This window comes from Sturnira hondurensis, unplaced genomic scaffold, assembly GCF_014824575.4.
Source record: "Sturnira hondurensis isolate 20B ecotype Veracruz unplaced genomic scaffold, ASM1482457v3 Scaffold0005252, whole genome shotgun sequence".
In the NCBI taxonomy this organism is placed as follows: Eukaryota; Metazoa; Chordata; class Mammalia; order Chiroptera; family Phyllostomidae; genus Sturnira; species Sturnira hondurensis.
Window position 1 is genome coordinate 681,087 of NW_028077883.1, and position 21,080 is coordinate 702,166.

General features: G+C 40.7%; 1 protein-coding gene across 4 annotated transcripts in view; it reads right to left on the bottom strand.

The window, feature by feature from the left end:
- The window catches only part of SCIN (scinderin), a 77,554-nt gene that overhangs the window by 11,863 nt on the left and 44,611 nt on the right, over positions 1 to 21,080 (bottom strand). Inside the window, exons 1-8 of one of the 4 annotated variants that reach the window (XM_037046379.1) lie at positions 20,108 to 20,113; positions 17,308 to 17,311; positions 13,101 to 13,193; positions 10,850 to 10,982; positions 10,025 to 10,113; positions 8,820 to 9,035; positions 6,242 to 6,363; positions 2,406 to 2,496 (exon numbers count right to left, since the gene is read on the bottom strand). In XM_037046379.1, coding sequence (XP_036902274.1) covers positions 2,406 to 2,496; positions 6,242 to 6,363; positions 8,820 to 9,035; positions 10,025 to 10,113; positions 10,850 to 10,982; positions 13,101 to 13,118 — 669 coding nt within the window. In that variant the 5' untranslated portion in view covers positions 13,119 to 13,193; positions 17,308 to 17,311; positions 20,108 to 20,113. Of the gene's footprint in view, positions 1 to 2,405; positions 2,497 to 6,241; positions 6,364 to 8,819; positions 9,036 to 10,024; positions 10,114 to 10,525; positions 10,623 to 10,849; positions 10,983 to 13,100; positions 13,194 to 17,307; positions 17,312 to 20,107; positions 20,114 to 21,080 lie in introns of those variants that run through there. The other 3 variants (XM_037046378.1, XM_037046377.1, XM_037046376.1) reach the window with 3 other exon arrangements.

A 21,080-nucleotide genomic window follows, 5' to 3' on the forward strand; every position in this document is an offset into this window, starting at 1 on the left:
ATTGGGTATCTCCAACATATTACTATGAAATGTGAAACTTATAAGGCATAATAAATATCTTCCAAGTTTTAGCATAACCTGGGATATATTAAATATCAGTTAAATGGCACAGATGATGCTGGTTGTTAGAAATATTTCATTCAAGAAATGAATATAATACTTTAGTGAAATAAGGTTCAGTATATTAAAAACTTTAATCATCTTACTAATTTGTTAATTAACAATGAACAATTTTAACTTTTTAAAAAAGTTAATACACACCTTTAAATATAGATCTAATTTGCCTTTTAGTATATCTATGAACTATTAACAAGTACCAAGGCAGAAAGAAAACTAGCTGGAAGACCAAATTTTGCCTACACATCCTAGATTATATGTACTAAAGTATCTGAAGTACCTCTTTAATCATTACCTTTGAAGAAGCTCTTACACATTTATAAGCTTTGCAAGCAAAACAAAAAACTTGTGTACTATATAGATTCTTGATTCACTTGACATCAGGCATGAGGAAGTTAGACACATTCCGGCGAAGGGAAGGCTGAATGCTGCTGTATGAGAAATGTCACCATGCCGGTCAAACCAGTGCCTGCTTTCAGCCTGAACTCCAGCCTGGAGGATACTTTTCCCAGCAGACGGGAGCAGACCTCTTCCTCAAAGCCAGCCAGAGAGCTGCTCCAGCTGGAAGGCGAGGGAGGGAGGGAGAGGGACGGAGAGGGAGAAACCCTAGGGAGAGCTGGCAGTAAGGCCAAGGAACAAGCCAGGGCCACCCCTGGGACTAAGAAAGGTAGACAGACAGGTTGGAGCACAGTGAAGAGTAACAAAGTCTTCTTGAAGCCTGTACTTAAGTTACACTTTGAGGAATTAAATAAGCAAAGGCCAAGACTCTGATATTAGAGTCCCACTGTATGGTGTTCAAACTTTCCTAACTAGTCAGCACTTTATTTCTCTCTCCCTCTCTTTCTCTACCTATCTCTATCTACTTTTCTCTAGATAGATTGATAGAGAGATGACAGAAAGAAGGAAATTGTGTTTTGCCCCAACTGACGCATGTATATAGAATCGTCATTTAGAATTTGAGATAGGTCATTCTCAACAAATTATTTATTTCCAGAAATACTCACATAATGAATCAATCAATCAACCAATCTCTCTCTCTCTCTGTCACACACACACACACACCATCTGGTCCTTTTACCGTCTCTCTTTCCCTCTCATCTCCTCTGCGGTTTCCCTCCCTCTCCTCCCCCTCTCTCCTTCCTCTTCCCTCTGTCTCCTCCCCTTTCTTTTCCCATTCCCTCTTGTTCTCTATCCCCTTTTCTCCTCTTGCTCTTCCTCTTTCCCCCGCCTCCACTCCCCACCCCACTCAGTTTGGTTGCCAGACTTCGTGTCAGCCCAAATTCTGGAACCCGGAAGGATCTATGCTCTCATCAGGTTTATTTCAGGTCATCTGTGCAAAACACCTTTACATACTTTTATGATTTGGGAGAGTGTGAAACAATGTTCCATGCTTTAACTATTAATTAGAATTACTAATCTGTGTTTGTTTTATACTACTGTATTTAATTCCTATTGCTTTAATAACAACTTATCATGATTTTAGTGACTTAAATCAGTACAAGTTTGTCCTATAGTTCTGGAGGTCGAAGTCCTAAATGAGTCTCTGGGTTAAAATCAAGGTGTGGCAGGGCTCCATTCCCTTTAGGGGACTCTGGGAGTGAATCCATTTCTTAGGCTTTTTCAGCTTTTAGAGGCTGCCTACACTATTCAGGTGGGGGCCCCTCCATCTTTAAAGCTAGCAATTGCTAGTTGAGTCTCTCTCCTTTGAACTCTACCTGTCTCCCTGTTTCACTTGTAAGGATCTTGTGGTTACACTGGATCCACCCAGTCATCCTGGTTAATCTTCCTATCGTTTACGATACACTCTTTTGCAACCTTAATTCTATCTCCATTCTTAATTCCCCTGTGGCCTATAACAACACATCCACAGGTCCAGAAGAATGGGACGTTGACATCTTTGCAGGGATGGGGGTGGGGGAACCATCACTCTCATCACTTCTGTTTAACAGCAGGAAGCAGTAACTCAGAATAGTTTTCAGGTCAGGTGACTGAGAGCAACATATGACATAATTCATAATTATGTCATTTATATGACATAATTTGGGCCCTTAAATCTATTAATAGTCCATTTTGAATTTTGTTGTTTTTTATTGTATTTGCTTTCTCCCTTCCAGAGTCTGAGAGAATTGCTACGGCACAGGAGTAGGAGTATTTGAATTCCAAAATGGAAAAAAGGTAGCATCTAGAAATGGTCAAGTTCCCATCACAACTTGAGTGGGGGCCTTAAACTAGACATCGGGCCAGTAAAACTCGAATTTCTATGAGTTTAGGGGTAAAAATGTTCCAACCTGCACAGCCTGTCCTCCAAGGGATCTGTCCAACTGAACAGTCAGGAATGCAGATGTGGTCAGCTCATCTCTCGTGGCATTGGCTCCTTGCCTGGGGGGACCAAAGGGAAATACGGTAGCTTGTATCAGAAAGTTTTAAGACCTTCTAATGTAGGCACTCGAAGCAGAGGCTTCAGTTCCTGTGATTTCACATGGCACGGTTGTAGAAGCCATCATCTTTTGCAAGTGCCAATGTTGAGCCATGAATGGTCTTGTTAGTGCCTCTTTGCCTCTAATTTTGAAATCCCACACTTAGGGGAGGAAAGAAAGGCAATCTACCTTGATGTGAATCTTTATAAATGTGTGGTGCTCACTGCCCATTAAATGTAAACTCCTCATGAAAATGGAATTTACTGCTTCAGGAACTTCATCACTGCCATCGTTCAATGCTTGTTTAATTTCAATTATGTGACATTTCGGAGAAAAGACCATTGCAGAAAGTATTTGTCTTCTATCATTTTTTAATATAAGTAGTTTCACAAATACGAAGACAAAATTGTGCGTTCAGTAGTGGATTGAATTCTAATCTTTGACCTTGAACTTTGCCTCCTGCACTTAACCCATTTGCATCCCTGCATCAGAATTATCAGGTATACTGCAAAGTTGTTTGATTTGAAAAGCAGTCTTCATGAGATCTGCTTATTTTCTAAATGCCTCTTTACTACCTCTGTGGAAGCTTTGGAAGCTCTGAGAACCAAACAACATTCACAAAGATATATATTGAAGACCATGACATTGGCTGGTAAAGACTCACAGAGGGACTCAAATAGCTAATTCATGTTCTTGATATCCCCCAAAGGCATATATTCTTACCACAGAAATGTTGAACACCTGGAACTGGAAAAAATTAAATTACTTCCCCTCTCATCCCTAGTCCTATCCCAAAGAGAATAACTACTAACAATGTGTTGTATTCTTATTATCTTTCTTTTCTCCTTGATTTTTTACAAGGGAGAAATGGCAAACTTGTCCTCCTAAATTCCATATCTCAGTGAATAAAACACTATCCACTTGTGAACAGACCAAAACTCCAGGGGCTGTCCTTGACCTCGTCATCTCCTCTGTCCCCTGTGGCCAGTCTTTCAGATGCCAGCTCCTTGATACCTTGCAAACTATCTCATCCTTTCTCTCCCTGCTATCTCGGCACCAAATCCTGGACACATTATCCTTTAGCTGGTCATGCCAACAAATTCTCAGTCACCTTCCTGCACCAACCTTCTCCCACCAGTCTATTCTTTAGATTTCAAACAAAACAATTTCTCTAAGACAAAAACCAATCATGCCCCATGCAAATTCTTTGAGTGGCTCCCAAGGGCCTGAAAATTAAAGTTCATGCTCCATGACCTGGTTACAAGGCCATTCACAATTTGGCTCCTTCTAGTTTCTGTGGTTAAATCTGCTCAGTCACGTTGCTCCCGCCATACATCATCACTAAGAGATGAGCGTGCACTTTCCGGCATTGCTTGGAACAACATCCCCATTTGCTTGCTGGCTGCTCCTACCTCTGCTCCCATTTGGCTCTCCCTTCTTCCAGGAGCTCCTCACGACCAGCCCAGGAGTGGGCTGGGGTGATTATCTGTAATTGTCCAAAGATCACTCAGCTTGGTCTTCTCTTGAAATCACTGAGACTTCATTGAAATGCTTGCTAACCATCTGCCTCTCTTTAAAGTATAGGTTCTTGTGGCCATGGGGTGTTTTTGTTGTTGTTGTTTTACTACTGCACCTTTGGTGTGTAGTGCAGTGCTTGGAACGTGGAAAGTGCTCAGGAAGTACTTTCAAATGGCTTAAGGAGTAGCTTCTGTACTTAAAACTTATCGCCTGATTTATTCTTCTTTAGTTGTATCCACATAGTTATTTCTGTGGATTTCAAATTGTTAATTCCTCAGAACTTCCTCTTGAATCGCTTGGGGAGACCTTCTTGTTAGATCGAAGTGCCACAGTTACGTTTTTCACACACGAAAGAGAATCAAGAGGGAGACCAAGCACAGAATGCAAGAGAAAAGCTGACTAGGGACAATTAATTGATCACTATAGATGCTATGCTTTGCACAAACACTTCACTGAATTAAAATTTTAGAGAAGAAAATTGCAAAATAAGGACACTCCTACAGGGCACAGCTGTACTCAGCCTCAGGTCAGGAGAGACCTACAGACGGAGGCGTGAAATGTTGCGTCACAAGCTACAATTACCATGGTGCCTTTGTGTTCAGTTGCTTAGTTTGCCTGATTCTTCCCCTTCCTTTTTTTCCTTCTGCAAATAAGTTTGTGATGAGCAAGAGAGATGATATTTGAAAACATCTAGCACTTTGCTGGCACAAACATGTTGCTTCAAAAAATGGTCGCTACGAAGATGGCCTCTTGAACACAAGGCCAGATATGTTCATCTCTGACAGGATATGATGTGACTGTGGGGTCGGAACTGCCCCCGGGCATAGTGGTTCTCGTTAAAGCCGTGGGGTATGTGATTAGAATCTTGTCAGTCCTGCCACACTGAGAGTCAGAGCTACTTGGTATCAGACCCGGCCCAGGCATTCAAATATGTGAAAAATGCCCAGGTGGTTACATGCAGCTAGCATTTGGAACCACTGCCTAAGGCCCTGCCTGTCAATGATTAAAGTGCATGGGAAGTGCCTGGGGATCTTGTTAAAATGCAGGTTCTGGGGTCGGGGGTCAAAGGTGGGGCCTGAGCTCCCATATTTCTAACCGGCTCCCAGGTCTCACTGATGTCTCTGGTTCCCAGGCCACACTCAAGGAACAAGAGCCCACAGGACAGAGATAGTTACTCCACCTTCTAAAAGTGGATGCACTCAGGCACTGTTCATTGTCAGGGGTCGGGGTAAGTAGTAAGGTTAGACCATGGGGACAGATATGACTCTGTCATCTCGTGGGACAGTCACCAAAGAGAAATGTCAGCATATCAGCAGAGACCTGAGTCGATGTCCTTTCGATAAAGCCACCGCAGGCTGCCATCACCATGGGGGCGAAGGCAGATGCTGCCCTGCCCTGGTATTCGCACCCACGCTTTTCAGCCCTAAGAACTTCTTTGAGAATTCTTTTCTATTTTCCAGTCTTCTCAGCAATATTCCATTTTACCTGATTTCATTTAATAAAACATCAGAAAATCACACAGAACATGATTCAGGCAGAAGCCCTAACCCTTTCTGAACAGCCCAGCGGGGTGTGTGGGCTTCATTCTCTTGGTTGGACATTCCCTGGGGAGCAGGGCTTTGTCACTGACTCTTAGTAAACTTAACCTTCAACTATCTCAAATCCTTATGCAAAACCATATAAGATGTGGGTGCAATGGCATATTTCTCCATTACATGCATTTCTTGGGAACAAAGAATAGGGATGCCTTGATGTGAGATCTCTGGAGTAGGAAACAGAATCATTCATTATGTCTGGCCTTTACAGGGTTTGCCTCATTGCAGCTTTGTGGTTCCAATCAGGATGGGCCTTTGAATTTTAAAAAGAAGAGGGCATGGTACCCAGGGCTGGCCAGTTGGAGTGTTAGTGTGCATTGGAGATGAGGTGCCCAGGTACGTGTCCACTACCCTTTGGATGTCAAAACCTTTTTCCTAGACTAGAGAATGATTTGCATCTAATTTCTGCTTGTGGGCAGCAGCTGCAAAATACAGTCAAAATCAAATCAAAAGAAATAAACACAAGCAATACAGGCCTCATTGGGATACTAGAGGACAATTCTATCCCATACGGCATAGAACTTAATACAATTTAACTTTGGAGCAAAGTTGGGCCTCCGTGAAACCATGGTTTTATGAAAGAGGGAAACTCACCATGTGTAGATAATCTGTCCTCTGGGGTAAGTGTAAAGGATAATGTAGCAGTCACCGCCATAGAATTCGCCATAGGAACGTCGGTCGATTTCGATCCTACCATTGTTCTCCACGCGCCAAATCTGGAAGGGGTGGAGCACCACGCACCAAAATTAAAAATGCCTTGATCTAATGATACTTCTCAAAAATTTGGTCTAGGTCTATTAATTAAGTAGCTTTTAAATTACTTTTCTAATGAGGTTAGAATTCAAGCAACAAGAAGAAATTTTATTAATTTGGCAAGTTGTGTATTGAGTTTTTTAAGTGCTTATACTTCTTTTGCATCCTTCAGAGTACTTTGAGTCATTCTGAGTAAGATGATTAATAAATAGCTGTTTTTGATCCATTAATGAAAATAGTATGACATTTTTAGTGGACTGTACTCAGCTCAGAAACATATCTCTTCATTTCTATAAAACGTTTCATCACTTGGGAGAACATTTTTTGAAATTTCCTTTTCCCTGCACTTGAAGGCATGAGGCCATTATTTTCTCAGGCAAGAGTGACAGATTGTGATCAAAGCAGGCAGGTCCAGGTTTGTTTGTTTGTTTGTTTTTTAATTAAATTTATTGGGATAACATTAGTTAGTGAAATTATACAAGTCTCAACTGTCTATAAGTTTTTGTTTGTCATGTTTGCAGAAATATTTTTTCTAATCCCTCACTCATCCTGTGGCAGATTTAAGATGCTCCAAGTTAGAGAGCTACAAATGAAAAGGGAAAGTTAACACCTGAGTGAGAGACTCCCAGGCACTGTTTGTGCGTGCGTGCATGCATGCGGGCATGCACACGCGGGCACGCACACACATGCACGCACACACACACGGCCCCTGCTGGGTCCTGGGGAGGGGCAGGGTGGGGATCGGGAGCTGTGCAGGTGGAGAGGACAGGTACAGTGCTTTCCGAGAGAAGTCTTCCCACGCCACCCGGGGGAGCAGAGGAGCAATGGCGACAAGGCCTGGCCAAACCCAAATCCTAGAGCTCGCCCCTGGGTCCCAGTGGCCCTGGGTGGCACCAGAGGCCTTCTCAGAGATGCTGTCACCCGACATGGGGTTGCAACGGGGACTCGGTTGGTACTAGGGAACCAAATCTGCCACCAGGAGATTTCTGAGCCGAGCTCCAGAAAAGCACATCTGAGCAGGAGACAGACTCAAACCCAGTTGTTGCCCCCCCTGACAATGGCCACAGGGGGGACATCTCTCCCTTTGCATTTCCCACCCCTGTGCAGCTCCGAGTCCCACGTCATGTCTTTCAAAGGAGGAAGAACAACTTCCTAACTCTCTTTACTATACAATTTAGTCTAAACATTACAGCTAGCCCTGGGAATATAGAGATAAAATATTCAATCTATGCCCCTAAGGACTTAACAAGAGGTGTAGGAGGAGGAATTTGTAAGTAAATGAGCAGTTCCATGGTACTTATATGATAAGTTTTGTGAAGAGTACTATTTATGGTTTGAGCACAAAGACCACTTCAGTGAGGAGGGAAGGCTTTTCGGAAGAGATAGGACTTAACTGGATCACAAATCAGGACTGGGAATGTCACTTGGATGGCGGGAGGTGGGGGCGGGGGAGGGGGTGGGGAGGAGCCATCCTGGCCCTGGAAGGGTGGGCTGGGGAGCACAGCAAGGGTTAAACCAAGGAAGGCCTTGCAGGCTCAGTGGAGGTGGCTGTCCTTAGGAATACTGGGGGGGGGGGGGGGGGGGGGNCGCGGCGGGGGGGGGGGGGGGCATTAGAATAGTTTAGAAGTGATGTCACCCATTCTCATGCAGTTAGATGACTCAATAGTGGATTGAGTGTGATGAGATTTGAGTTAGGGAAAATTATTAGGGGTTTTTTCAGTAGTGTTTTTGTAAAAAAAAAATCAAGGAATCATCAATGAACTCAATTTGAACACTCTAAAAATATCTGTGGTTTTAGCACACAACACATGCCCAATTTGCTTTTGTGAATGTCTCTAAGGTGCGAGGGAAGGACAAACCAATGGTAGTTGGCAGATTGGGACCACACACCCTCTCTGGANATTAGGGTTTTTTCAGTAGTGCTTTTGTAAAAAAAAATCAAGGAATCATCAATGAACTCAATTTGAACACTCTAAAAATATCTGTGGTTTTAGCACACAACACATGCCCAATTTGCTTTTGTGAATGTCTCTAAGGTGCGAGGGAAGGACAAACCAATGGTAGTTGGCAGATTGGGACCACACACCCTCTCTGGACATGCCAGTTCTGAGAGCAGGAACGGTTCCCACCCAAGAAACAAGGAGCGGAGTTCCATGTTGGGCCTCGAAGGTGGTGATTGGGGGAACTCACACAAAGTACCTCATTTTTTAGAATCTCAACATATGCTTTGTAAGTTAGAACTGAAGACCACATCCATTCTAGCTTTAAATTCCCAGATTTAGTCTACAGCCTTAGACCATCTTTTTTAATAAGTGAAATTCACACTTTGCCAAGTTTGTATTTTCCTGAAGTTATTTTTCCACATATACTGGCATAAGTGGGCTTGATTTAAACAAACAATCAAATAAATGGCAAATACCTCCACTGTGCCAGAACCATCATCCACCATATTGTGCTGGGCTGCCATTTTGGGAGAACTATGCAATTTTGAGGCATCAAACGGAATTTGTTGTATTTGCGCCACTTTCTCTGTGACATACACTTTCCCGAAGCCGTCACTCTGATCTTTATCTCTCCAGTCCTTAAAGAACTGTTTGAAGATTGGTGTCTCACCTCCTTCTGGTAGGACTTGAATCTGAAGTTTAAAAAGAAATTTAATAATTAGAAACTGAAAACTAAGAGACTGAGAGAAAGCTTTCATCTAGTCATAAAGGAAAGGAAAAGACTCCTGGTTGCTGTGGTGACAGATGGAAACGTAGAAGCTGGGATTCTTAAATGACTGCAAGAGGACAGGAAACTACTTGACCCTGCTCTTTCTCACAGCTGGGCTTGTTGTTCTACATTAGGTCCATGAGAGGTCTGGCCCCGGAAGAAATGATCCCATGCTGTTACTCATGCCAGGACTTGCACGTGCAGAGAAAAGGTGAGGCTGAGAGATGCAGAAGACAAGAGTAAGGGGCTAGTGTCTAAGTTGATCATGATGAAGCCAAATACTATCTGGGTATTAGTCCATGTCTGCACGGATTCTTCAAAGAAGTAACTGATAAGAGCTCCCAGTTAATTCAGCTGTGGTTGGTTATTTTGCCTTGAAGACTATGGAGGAAATATTAAGAGATAAACTCTTATTTTCATTACATAGCCCCACAGAAGGTCTCTTCTCCAGTTTCTGAAAAATTCCACCCTCAATACCAGTGACTTTTAACTCTTTTCTTCTCATGGCACATATAAACGAATTACTAAAATTCTGTGGCACATCAAAAAATATATTTTTGTTGATCTGACAAAATAGGTATAATTCTGATTCATTCACACTAGACTGCTATTGTTAGGTTGGCTGTTGTTGTGTTTTTATTTGACAATCTACAGGAAAAGAGGTCAGTACCACTGACTAAATAGTCAGATATTGCATGTCTTAAAAATTCTGTGGCACGCCAGTTGAAAATCGATGCTCCTCCCTACAGATAGATCTCTAGGGACATATGACATGCTATTGCCCACACTCAAGTGAAGAATGACTTCCCACCTATACATTACTTTAAAGCAAATGCAATGGCATTTGCTTCATGGCAATGTCATGAGCTCCCATGTTTGAAATCTTGTTCTAGCCAGTTCATTTCCACATACTTGGGTGTTGGCGGAGTAGTGCATTTGCTGTAGGAATTGTTCCGCTGTCTTCATTGCAGCCTTTCTCTCCTCGGGATTAGCATTTTTACCTAAATTACAAGATGAATTAAAGAGAAGCAGAATTTTAGCAAGGGAAGATATTATTGGATCAGGTGAAAATGCGTACAAAGAGAAACACAATTATTTAATTTAAATACAACACTGAGAAAATGGCAGAAATTTCTAGTACATTAAATATATTTAAAGTGCAGTCATGAACACTACAACTAAAAAGATTTTTTTTTGTATTGTCCAAATACTCTTTTTAGCCCCATTGTCCCTGACAAATGATGCCAGTAGAAAAAAATGCAGCTTTGATGCCTGTATTTTATATGAGCTATTTACAGATTAAGTCTCAGAAAGGTAGTTTTTTACATTTTTAATCAGAAAAGTTTTTTTTTCCTCGCAGAAGAAATACCTACAGCTCTGCAGTGCAGCAACCAAGTTGATGGCCTCTTTTACCTTTCCAGACGAAAATTTGTTTTGCAGCACCGTGGTCCAGAATGAAGCATTCTCCAGACAGCAGCATCGCCTTTGAGAAGGGGTTCTCCTCCGCCACCACCGTCACCCNTGTCTAAATACTCCTTTTAGCCCTATTGTCCCTGACAAATGATGCCAGTAGAAAAAAAACGCAGCTTTGATGCCTGCATTTTATATGAGCTATTTACAGATTAAGTCTCAGAAAGGTAGTTTTTTACATTTTTAATCAGAAAAGATTTTTTTTTCCTCGCAGAAGAAATACCTACAGCTCTGCAGTGCAGCAACCAAGTTGATGGCCTCTTTTACCTTTCCAGACGAAAATTTGTTTTGCAGCACCGTGGTCCAGAATGAAGCATTCTCCAGACAGCAGCATCGCCTTTGAGAAGGGGTTCTCCTCCGCCACCACCGTCACCCTCATGGACCCACTGGCGTCTGAAACCTAATTTGAAAACAAGCAGCTCACTGGGAGGTGATAGCAACATTCCGAAATTAGATTACGGTGATAATTGCACAACTCTCTTAGTGTAATGAAAACCCCTGAAATGTACAAATGGGTGAGCTGTAAGCTGTTTCAAAGAAAAGAAGCAAATAACAAAATTCACAAGCCCAATTATACGTTTAAAGGCTTTTTAAAAAGTCCTTTGGGATAAAAGGAATATTAATAAAAAGTTTGACACTGCCTCTAAAACATCAGAAAATAATAGTGATAATAATAGTGGCTCAGGTTTGTTGAGACTCGCATATACTAGGCACCATGCTACAAATTCTACATGATTATTCTTAATTTTTACAGCAATCTTTTCAGATAGATACTAATCTTACAGTCATTATGCACACACAAAAAGCTGAAGTTTAAACATTCAGTCAACATTTACTGAGTGCCTGCCATATGTTAGGCATTGCTAAATTATAGTTTATCAATTTTTTTTCAAAATAGGTTCTATAATTTGTGTATGCTTTGCATACATTATCAACCTTCTCCTGCCACAAATTAATTGCTATTTATCTAGATTCTCAAAGTTTGGAAATGACTATAAACCTTTTTTTTAAAGTTGAAAATGGACTTAAAAATTGAAAGTGATATCAGTGCTCGGATTAGAATTCACTGGTTTTCAATGGTCACTGTATAAGCTACAAAGTAACCACCTGGGTGCTTGGCACACGTGCAGATTTCAGAGCCCTCCCTAGCTCAGTGGCTGAGCTTTGCAGCATCTTGGTGGGGCTTAAATTCTGTATGTTTAAAAACTGCCCTTAAGTGACTCAGCTTCCTCACTTTGTTCAAACTCCCAAACGACTATTTTCAAGTGGTTTTGTACTTGTATGCAATACATAAAAGGTCCACTAGAGGGAGCGATGATTAAGGATTAACATGTTCATATTGTAAAATATTTCTGTAGTCCATAATGCTGTCCAAGAGGAAGGGGATTTTTATTTGAGGGTGCAGCATAAAAGATATTTGTTCGGCTGTTAAATATTAGTTTTATAAACAGTTATAGAAAAAGATAAGCTGCCGCAAACTCTTTAGATATTTTTGTATGGCTTCTATTAAAATTATCAGTAGATTTAACAGAAGAGGTAAACACATTTACCACATCTAGGAAGAAAACAATCCACTTCCCCTTTATAAAAAGGAAGTTATGCCACACAAGTTAGTAATCTGATCTGCATCTAAAATCAGTGGTTCTGAGCTAGAAGGTCACTTAAAGATAAGCAACTGCACCTCCTTCCCACCAGAGATGAGAAAACTCTTTGATTCTGCAGGGAGGTGACAGTCTGCTCCAAATCACATGCTCAGGGAGTTACAAGGGGAGGGGACACTGGGAAAATCACACGTGAGCAGGGGTGTATCTTCTCACTGGTATATCTTGTGGCTTTTGTTACACTCACCAGCAATAAAATCATAAAATTATAGAGTTATTATAGAGTTGGAAGGAACTGAGTAGTTTCCTAAGGAAATCTCTCCTCTCTCTCCTTTTTATTTCCCAGATAAGAAAATTTAGACTCAGAATGGTCATGTCTTGCCCAAGGTCACCCAGACAAGTCATTCACCAGAGAGGCGACATGGAACTGGGTCTGCCAGTCCCCAGAACTGGGCTGTTTTCCCCTGCTTCCTTCCAGCTGTTTGATTTGATAGCTTTGCCTGTAACAAAGAAAGCCTTCACTATGACTAACTGGGATATTCAAAATAAGGTGAAGATTTTACAGCCTATCAAGAGTGTACTGGGAAAAGCTTACGAAGGATTTTTACTCCATGCAGAAAACATTTTATTGAATGTAATATATCACACACATAGTTGCCAACTAGTGCAGTGACAATGTGTAATTTTATTTTTACAGCAATAAATTCACTTACTTGTTGTTTTTAATAAAAATAACAAAAGCTATTGAAAAGAGGAATTTTAATCAATACACTACTCCAAACAATGGGTTTTACCTGCACATTTCTCTTTGAGGGCAACAAGGAGAATCCAAATGTAGCAAAGAGCCCCTCCCAACACAGGTCCCCCCACCCCCTCTGGTCCAGTGAAAACAGCAGAGCTCCCCACAGCGAACTCACCATGTAGAGTTTAGCCATTTTCCTGTTAGTTATGTCTGCTGTAGTGTCATCATAATCAACTCCTTCCCTAAGCTCCGGCTTCGCTCCTAAAACCTGGAACCAGTGAACAGAAGGAAGATAAAGACCTCTCATTACAGAATGCAGAGTTAAAAAAAGAGAGAGAGAGAGAGAGAGAGAAATAAAGCATGTTGCATTTCTAAAGACACAGATTATAAAATATTTGCTATTAAAATGACCCGGCTCACCTATTTCTCAGCAATCATACTACATTGGCCTTTTCCCATGGGCCAAATCAATCAATGGCATTAAGTAAACACACACTGAGTTTGCTGGTGACGGGAAAGAAACTTCTAAGAAAGCAAAAGCCCAAATTTATAAGCTTAGGTGTTGAAAACTAGCAGGAATATATTATTTAAATATATTATTTCAATATATTATTGAAAACTAGCAGGAATTAAATAAAATGTGAGCTCTAAGTTAAGTTCTGCAACAGAATTTTTTCTGGGACATCTGTTTCTTGAAGAAACAATCTATAGGTTTAGTTAATTTACTATCACAAAGACTTGGATCAACATTACTATTTGAGGGTTAGGTATCATTATCGGCATGTTACAGGCTACATGCAGTGCTAGTTTTTGATGACCACATCATCCTTCCCTTCATATTGTATTCTTGGCACACAGAACAGTGCCTGGGGCATAGTAGATGCTCAATAAGTAGTTGTCAGATGAACAAAATTATTTGTTGTTGCATATATGATGCAAAATTTTAAGCAAATCAATTTTTAAAAAGTACACTTGAATCTGCTTTGAATTTCTGTGCACTCATATCAAAAAAAAGTCAGAAAAGTACCTTAATTTATTGATACAAATATCATAGAATGTTGAGGACAAGAATAAAATGCAAATTTATTCTAAATGATATGATTTTTATAACATAGTATTATAAATTTAAGTTTAGAACATGCAAAAAGGTATTCATTTAGATTTAACAAATATTTAATATACAATAAAAGTCCTTGCATAACGTGTTTTATACTCAATACCCCTTACAATGTATTGTGTGAAGCACAGATTGCTGAATGTTAGACAACAATAAAAATGCATATAAAATCCAGTCCATGCAGGAGGACAGGCGCAGCCCAGAGTTTAGCTACACCTTACAGAACTTGTACTTCCTCTAGGAACCAGCCCGGCCTTTTGTCTATATAATAATTAATAAAATGCTTTAGTGATTATACATACTAAATTATTATGATACAGTTTTTCTCTTTTGCTAAAAGTAGGAACAAGACAAAAATGAAAGCACTTGCAACTAAAAGTGTTTGTTTTAATAGTAGAAGTGTGTATATCTTTGAAGAGCAGTGAGGGGCCTCCTCATACACTTTTTTGTAACTAACTGCACTCCAACCAAGACAGCAGAGTTTGGGATCAACAGTCTGTGTTAGGGTCATGGCTAATACCAGGAAGTCTCCCCTGGGGGCCAGCTGAGTCTGAGATTTAGGGCATCCTCTAACTTTTAATTTTCAGACAGCAATTCCCATATTAGCCAGGGATCTTAATTAGCCTCTCAAAGGACTATAGCATAGTTGGGAACTGAACCCAAGGGACTTACCAGAAACAGGCTTAACTCTAGGGATAGGGGGATATTGTCAGGTGTCCCTAAGGATCATTTTAAGATTCAGTTCAATAACAAACCCTCATTGGGGTATACAAATGAGTTTTCACCACCTTGCCTGGCCCTTAAAGGACTTTTCATCTTACCTAGAAAGAGGAAAATTAAATATGCTCATTTCATCAACTATGCCACACATTTTGATCTTGGAAATAAACTGTAAATACAGCCCTGACCAGTGTGGTTCAGTTGGTGGGTGTTGCCCTGCAAAGCAAAAGGTCACTGGCTTGATTGCCAGTCAGGGCACGTGCCTGAGTTGCCGGTTCAGTCCCCAGTCAGGGCATGCATGAGGAGCGACAGATCCATGTTTGTCTCTCTCTTCCCCCACCCCACTTCCCCTCCCTCTAAAAAGTAAATAATTCTAAAAAATTGTAAATACGGCTTTCCTCCCTGCCCCAACAGGTGCGATGGTGACTCAGTTTAAAACACTCGTTGAAGGTTTCTCAAGCAATCAGTGTTTTGGCTCATGTAATACTCTTTTTTTTTTTTTGGTAAGAAATAGCATATTTTGACAATTTAAAAAGAAAGGGAAACAGAGAAGCCTTATCTGAGGATGTTCCATAAAAATTTCATCTATTGTTCTAGCTAAGACCTGTCATTGAGCTTGGAGTTCCCCTTGACATTAATGATTTTCTCTAAGATTCCCCTTAAAAGTATCACCATCTTCTAACACGTTCCACACTGAACTGATCTTTCCACCAGACCGGCCGTTTCCAGTTCACCGTTTGTGTCAGTGAATCTCTCCTGACCACCAAACTGAAAATCCTGTGGTCAGTTTGGAATACTTGCTGTCCTCCACTTTGAATCTCCTGCCCACTTAATCATTAAATTCTATTGGGCTGGCCAAGCAGTCTGTTTAACAAGACGACACATTTTTCATTTTCACAAAAACTTTACTGAGTTGGATATTTTGACTATGTCGGCTGTCTCATGGGTGGTGTGATACTGACTGTTCTCAATGTCTCGATTTGATCGCTATCAGCTTCCACTGGTCTACCTGACTGTGTAGCATTGTCCAGCAAGAAATCTCTAGCATGAAACTTCACAAACCACTTTTGACACATTCAATCGGTCACAGAGCCTTCTCCATATACTGCATTTCTTTTGCATTTCAGTTGTTTTTACCTTCCTTGAAATAATAAAGCATAATATGTCGAAAATGTTGCCACTTTTCTCCCATCTTCAATATTAAAATGGCTACCCACAAATTCACCAATTTTGAGTAATTTTTTAAACTCTTTTTTAAATGCACACTGATATGACAGCTGTCACAATACAATCTAACAGAATTATTTTGAATGAGGCTAAAGACAATGAAGTGTTACTAGAGGCACCTTCCAGAAAAAAACAAACTTTGGGGCCCACCCAACACTTTTTTATGATAACCTTTGGAGTCACTGATTCCTTTGTATTCCTTAAGTCCTCCCCTGGTGAAGACCCTCACCATCCTGGTCCTGGGTCATGCCCACTGTTGTCCACTTCCTGCCTCAAGTCTCCCTTTATCTTTTCATCCAGAAAGTCATTCTGGACTCTGGATGAAAGCTCCTTATTTCACCTGAATCCTGTATTTTAAGGATATGACTCTACATAGAGATTTATATCTGAAGGCGTGGTTCTTACAGTTCAGTGTCCAAACAATATTTGCGTAATATTCCTATTACCCAAATTCCTGTCTAGCACAGATTCCTATCTGCCAGCTGCAAAGTAACAGGTCGGGGTGAAGTCCAGGAATCTGCACTGCACATCGTTCAAAAGTGAATGCCGGTGGCAGGGCAAAACCCCTCTGTCTGGATTCCAAAGCCCCCAGCAGCTGGCTCTGACTTACCTGCCCTGAATCAGCCTCTCCACCAAGCGCTGTTTCCAACCAACCAGGCTGATGTTTTCATTGCTCCTTGGGGCCCCTTGCACCTTCCTCTCCAGGGCCTTACCTAACACTGCCTGAAGCACAACTGAGCAATTATTCTTTGATTGGTTCTGCTAATTAGAAGTGGTGTAGTAAAAAACACCACTTTACTGAGTGTCTGCTATGAGTCAGATACTGCATCTGGAGCTTTGGACACATGTCATTTCATCCCTGTAGGAGCCCCCATGAACTGGATGCTGCTGTCATCCTTTTACAGCAAAGGTCACTGGTGGAGAACTGTGAAGTGCCAAGGCTGAGACTCCGGCGCATGTCCCTTTAATGCCTCTCGGTCACTTTTAGAACAGTTAGTTGCATACTTCCCTAAGAGAAACTGAGTCCATCTTTGAATGGACGGAAAGGTTCTTTTTAAAATCGTTCATTTTTTATCGTATTTTTCCATTACCACGTATTCCCCTTATACCCTCTTGCACCGCCACCCACGCCCCTCTCCCCAAGATCACCACACTGGTGTCCATGTCCATGAGTTCTCTTTGCTGGACCCAGCTGCCCCCAACACCCCCTCATCAGAGCTGTCAGCCCGCTCTCCATCTATGAGTCTGTCTCTATTTTGCTTGTCAGTTCAGTTTGTTCAGTAGATTCCACATATGAGTGAAATCATATGGTATTTGCCTTTCTCTGACCAGATTATTTCACGTAGGTCACCGGGTTCTCCAGGCCCATCCATGCTGTCTACGGCCACACCACCCTGAACACGCCTGACCTCATCTGATCTCAGAAGCTAAGCAGGGTTGGGCCTGGTTAGTACTTGGGTGGAACAGAAAGATTTTTGTTTGTTTTAAAGTTTTCAATTACAGTTTATGTTCATTGTCACTGTGTATTGATTCCAGGTGTACAGCCCAGTGGTTAGGCAATCACATTCTTCACAGAGCGTTCCCCTGATATTCCCAGTACCCACCTGGCCCCACACACAGTTACGAAAATGCTATTGACTCTATTCCCAGGCTGTAATTAACATCCCTGTGATTGTTCTGTAACCTTGACCCTTCTCGCGATTTGATGCTATAAAGGTCTACGTCTTTCCTTTACTTTGAGTTGTTTTCTAATTCAGTAAATGACAAATAGAAGAAAAATTATTTTGTCCACAGAGATTCACAGAAATTTCTGAATGGTAGAGATAAAAGTAAGATCTACCCCATGATTAAGGCCAGCTTTGCATTTATTAGAAAATTCATCTTAACACTGATTGTCCATACATCTGTCTGTTCTTTGAATTCCTCTTTGAATTCATTATAAAATCTTATTAGTTCTCTTATGAATGACTGACTTAAAATCTTACACAGGGGTTATTTTTTTCCTGATTTTTTCCCACATTTTTTTATTGTTGTTCAAGTACAGGTGTCCCCATTTCCCCCCCCCCACCAACACCCCCCCCACCAACACTCCCTCACCCCAGCCACCCCACTTCCCACCCTTGATCCTACCCCCTCTTTGGCCTTGTCCATTACGATTTTATACTTGTCTGAGATCCATTATTTTACTTCTTTGAAAACTACATTTGGCTTCAGAAGTAACATCCCCAGCAAAGAAAAAGAAAAAAGGAAACTACCCTTAAAATATAGTTCTCCTCTTGTCTAAACCACAGGTATTAGAACCTGTTTGTATATTTGGTGCCTTTATTGGCATTACATATATTCAGCTAATACATTTTAAAAGCCATTCTGTGCCATGCTGGGAACTTTTAAAATATTAACACATCACTATGTACCAGACATCATTCTAAGCACTTTACATTTATTAAGTCATTCCATTTTCATAATAGCCCTGTTTATCATGGCCTGTGTATCATCCCATTTTATGCCTAAAGAAATAGGCTAAGCCACTTGCCCAAAGTCATTCAGCTAATAAGTGACAAAGTCAGGACTTGAACTCTGGCTCTGGAGTCTGTGTTCTTGACTAATATGCTCTGCTGGCTCTTGTAGGTACTCCAAAAGGCCTTCATTTAATTGTTAGGCCTTGGAATTCTATGCCGCAGAAAGAAAGAAGGAGCTCCTACCTTTTGCAACAACATGGACGGAACTGGAAAGCATTATGCTGAGTGAAATAAGCCAGGTGTTGAAGGACAAATACCATATGATCTCACCTTTAATAGGAAGCTAAACAACAAAACAAGCAAGCAAGCACAATATAACTAAAGACACTGAAATAGAGAACAGGCTGACAGTGACCAGAGGGGAGAGGGGAGGGAATTTCAGGGGAAATAGGGGAGGGATTTAGAGGAACATATATAAAGGATACATGGACAACAACTGAGAAGGGTGGAAATGGGAGGGAGAGGAGGAGCACGGGGGTGGGATGGGATGGGAGTAATAGACAGAAAACTGTACTTGAAAAATAATTAAATAAATTTTAAAAAATTGTTAGGCCTTGTCTCTGGAGCTCAAGCAATTGTTCCTTCGTACCAGCGCTTGTACAGAGGCCACTTTACCTCCCCTTCTGGTGAGCACACCACCAGCAAATAAAGACACTGAGCAGCACACTTCTGCTCGCTGTGGTTCCAGTGCTTGCCATCCTCTGCACTAGCTGTTTTCGTCTTTCTCCACATCCTCTCTTTCTAGTCCCCTTTCTTCTTGCTTCTGCCTATCTTGGGGGTCACAAAAGCTGCAAGAGGAAAGTTCTTTCACTATATCAGAGTGTTATGTCAGTGAATAGCCCTTAAAAGGGAGGTAACAGCATTCAACAAATAGGAAAGAGCTACCCAAAAGCGTGAAATGAAACAACAGTACTTCTTTAACCATCAAGTTTTCAAAGGTTAAGAGAAAATTGATACCATCTAGTGTTGGCAAAGATTCGGTATTCTATCTCTTGGTAAGAAGGGTAATACTTGAAAGGGATTAGCAGTAGGTAGGAGAAACCTTAAGAGCATGCTAATTATTGAATCCAATAATTCTATTACAGTAGTTTATTCTAAGAAAATAATTAAAGTATATGCAAAGAATTAATGTACACCAAAACATTTTATAGGATTTAAAAATGCAAACTGTCAGACGCCTAACATGAAAGGAAATGATTAAATAAATGAGGCTATACCTATATAATGGAGAACTGTATAGACATTAAAATATTTAAAACATGTGATAGGGAGATGTCCATAATGAAGTAAATATTTATATTGTAAAGCCTTATCTATAGTATAAACTTTTGTTGTAAAAGCATAGAGGTATGTACATAAAAACAAAAATCAGAAAAAAAATTTTTTTTTCAAAGGTGAGATTTGTGATAACGTATTTTTTTCTACCTGGCTACAAATTTGATAAAATTTCAACAAAAACATATATTTTTCTTTATATATATATATATAGATAGATAGATAGATAGATAGATATAGATAGATAGATATAGATAGATAGATATATCATCCTCAGTGTTTTATGATTTCCTATATGGCCCATTGTGCTATTTCTTTTAAAACATAAGTTGGTCTATGTGTAAATGTGTTTTTTTAGAAAGAAGGACCAGGCAGTTAAGAAAAACTGTGCTGAACCCTTGTAATTCTTACCTAGTTTTTCCATTGGCATCTGGCTTTACTTACTTATTTTGAACCTTTAAGCCAGCCCCACCTGTTTTAGATATGAAATCCCAGCATTTACAATCTTGCTCACTCTGGATGAGTTTTCCTTCCTTTAACTCTGTATGGAAAAGTCAAGACATCTGGAAACCTTACAGTAAGTATTTAAAGTAAAAAATAAGAAAAAAAAAGGATGATATGTGGCCTGAAGGGAAGATAAAATACAACCCAAAATGTGAGGTCACTTTGGATAAGTATGTTCTAAGTTGGTGTCAAGTCCTAGACGCATTTGACACAGAAGTTTTTCTGTGCTGCTCCGCTCTGATTTCAGCTCGACAGATTGGGAAAAGGAGGCAGAGAGACGTGGAGAGTTTTGGCTTCCGCACGTGCCCCATCAACAAGGAAGCAAGGGCGTAGACCCCAGGTCCTCAGGCTTCTCCTACTCTCTGCAGAAATGAGACACCACCTTCCTTGCAGCTTCAGCATTTTAGTGTGAACTCTGCTTCAGGTTAAAATAAAAACAAACTAAGCTCTCGGGTTCTGTGAGCTAACATTTTAATTACCCAGTCATTCTGGTATCTTATTTCCTATACCTAATAGAAAAAAAATCAGTATTTTGCAAGCATATGATAAACAGAAATAAATTGTGAAAGGGAAGAATAGCCTTGTTATGGTGTATTTACTTGATTCAAGGCAAGTAAATATTTGCTATTAGGGAAGATAATACACTTGCTAACAGAGAGATAAAAGCACAGGCAATTCTTGAGAAAAGCTGTGACCTCATTTATCCAGCTCCACCTAATCTGGATGTGAGATCCTGACATTTGCTCTCCTGCTCTCAGAGATGTGCTTTTTCTGACTCTAAAACACCTTCATC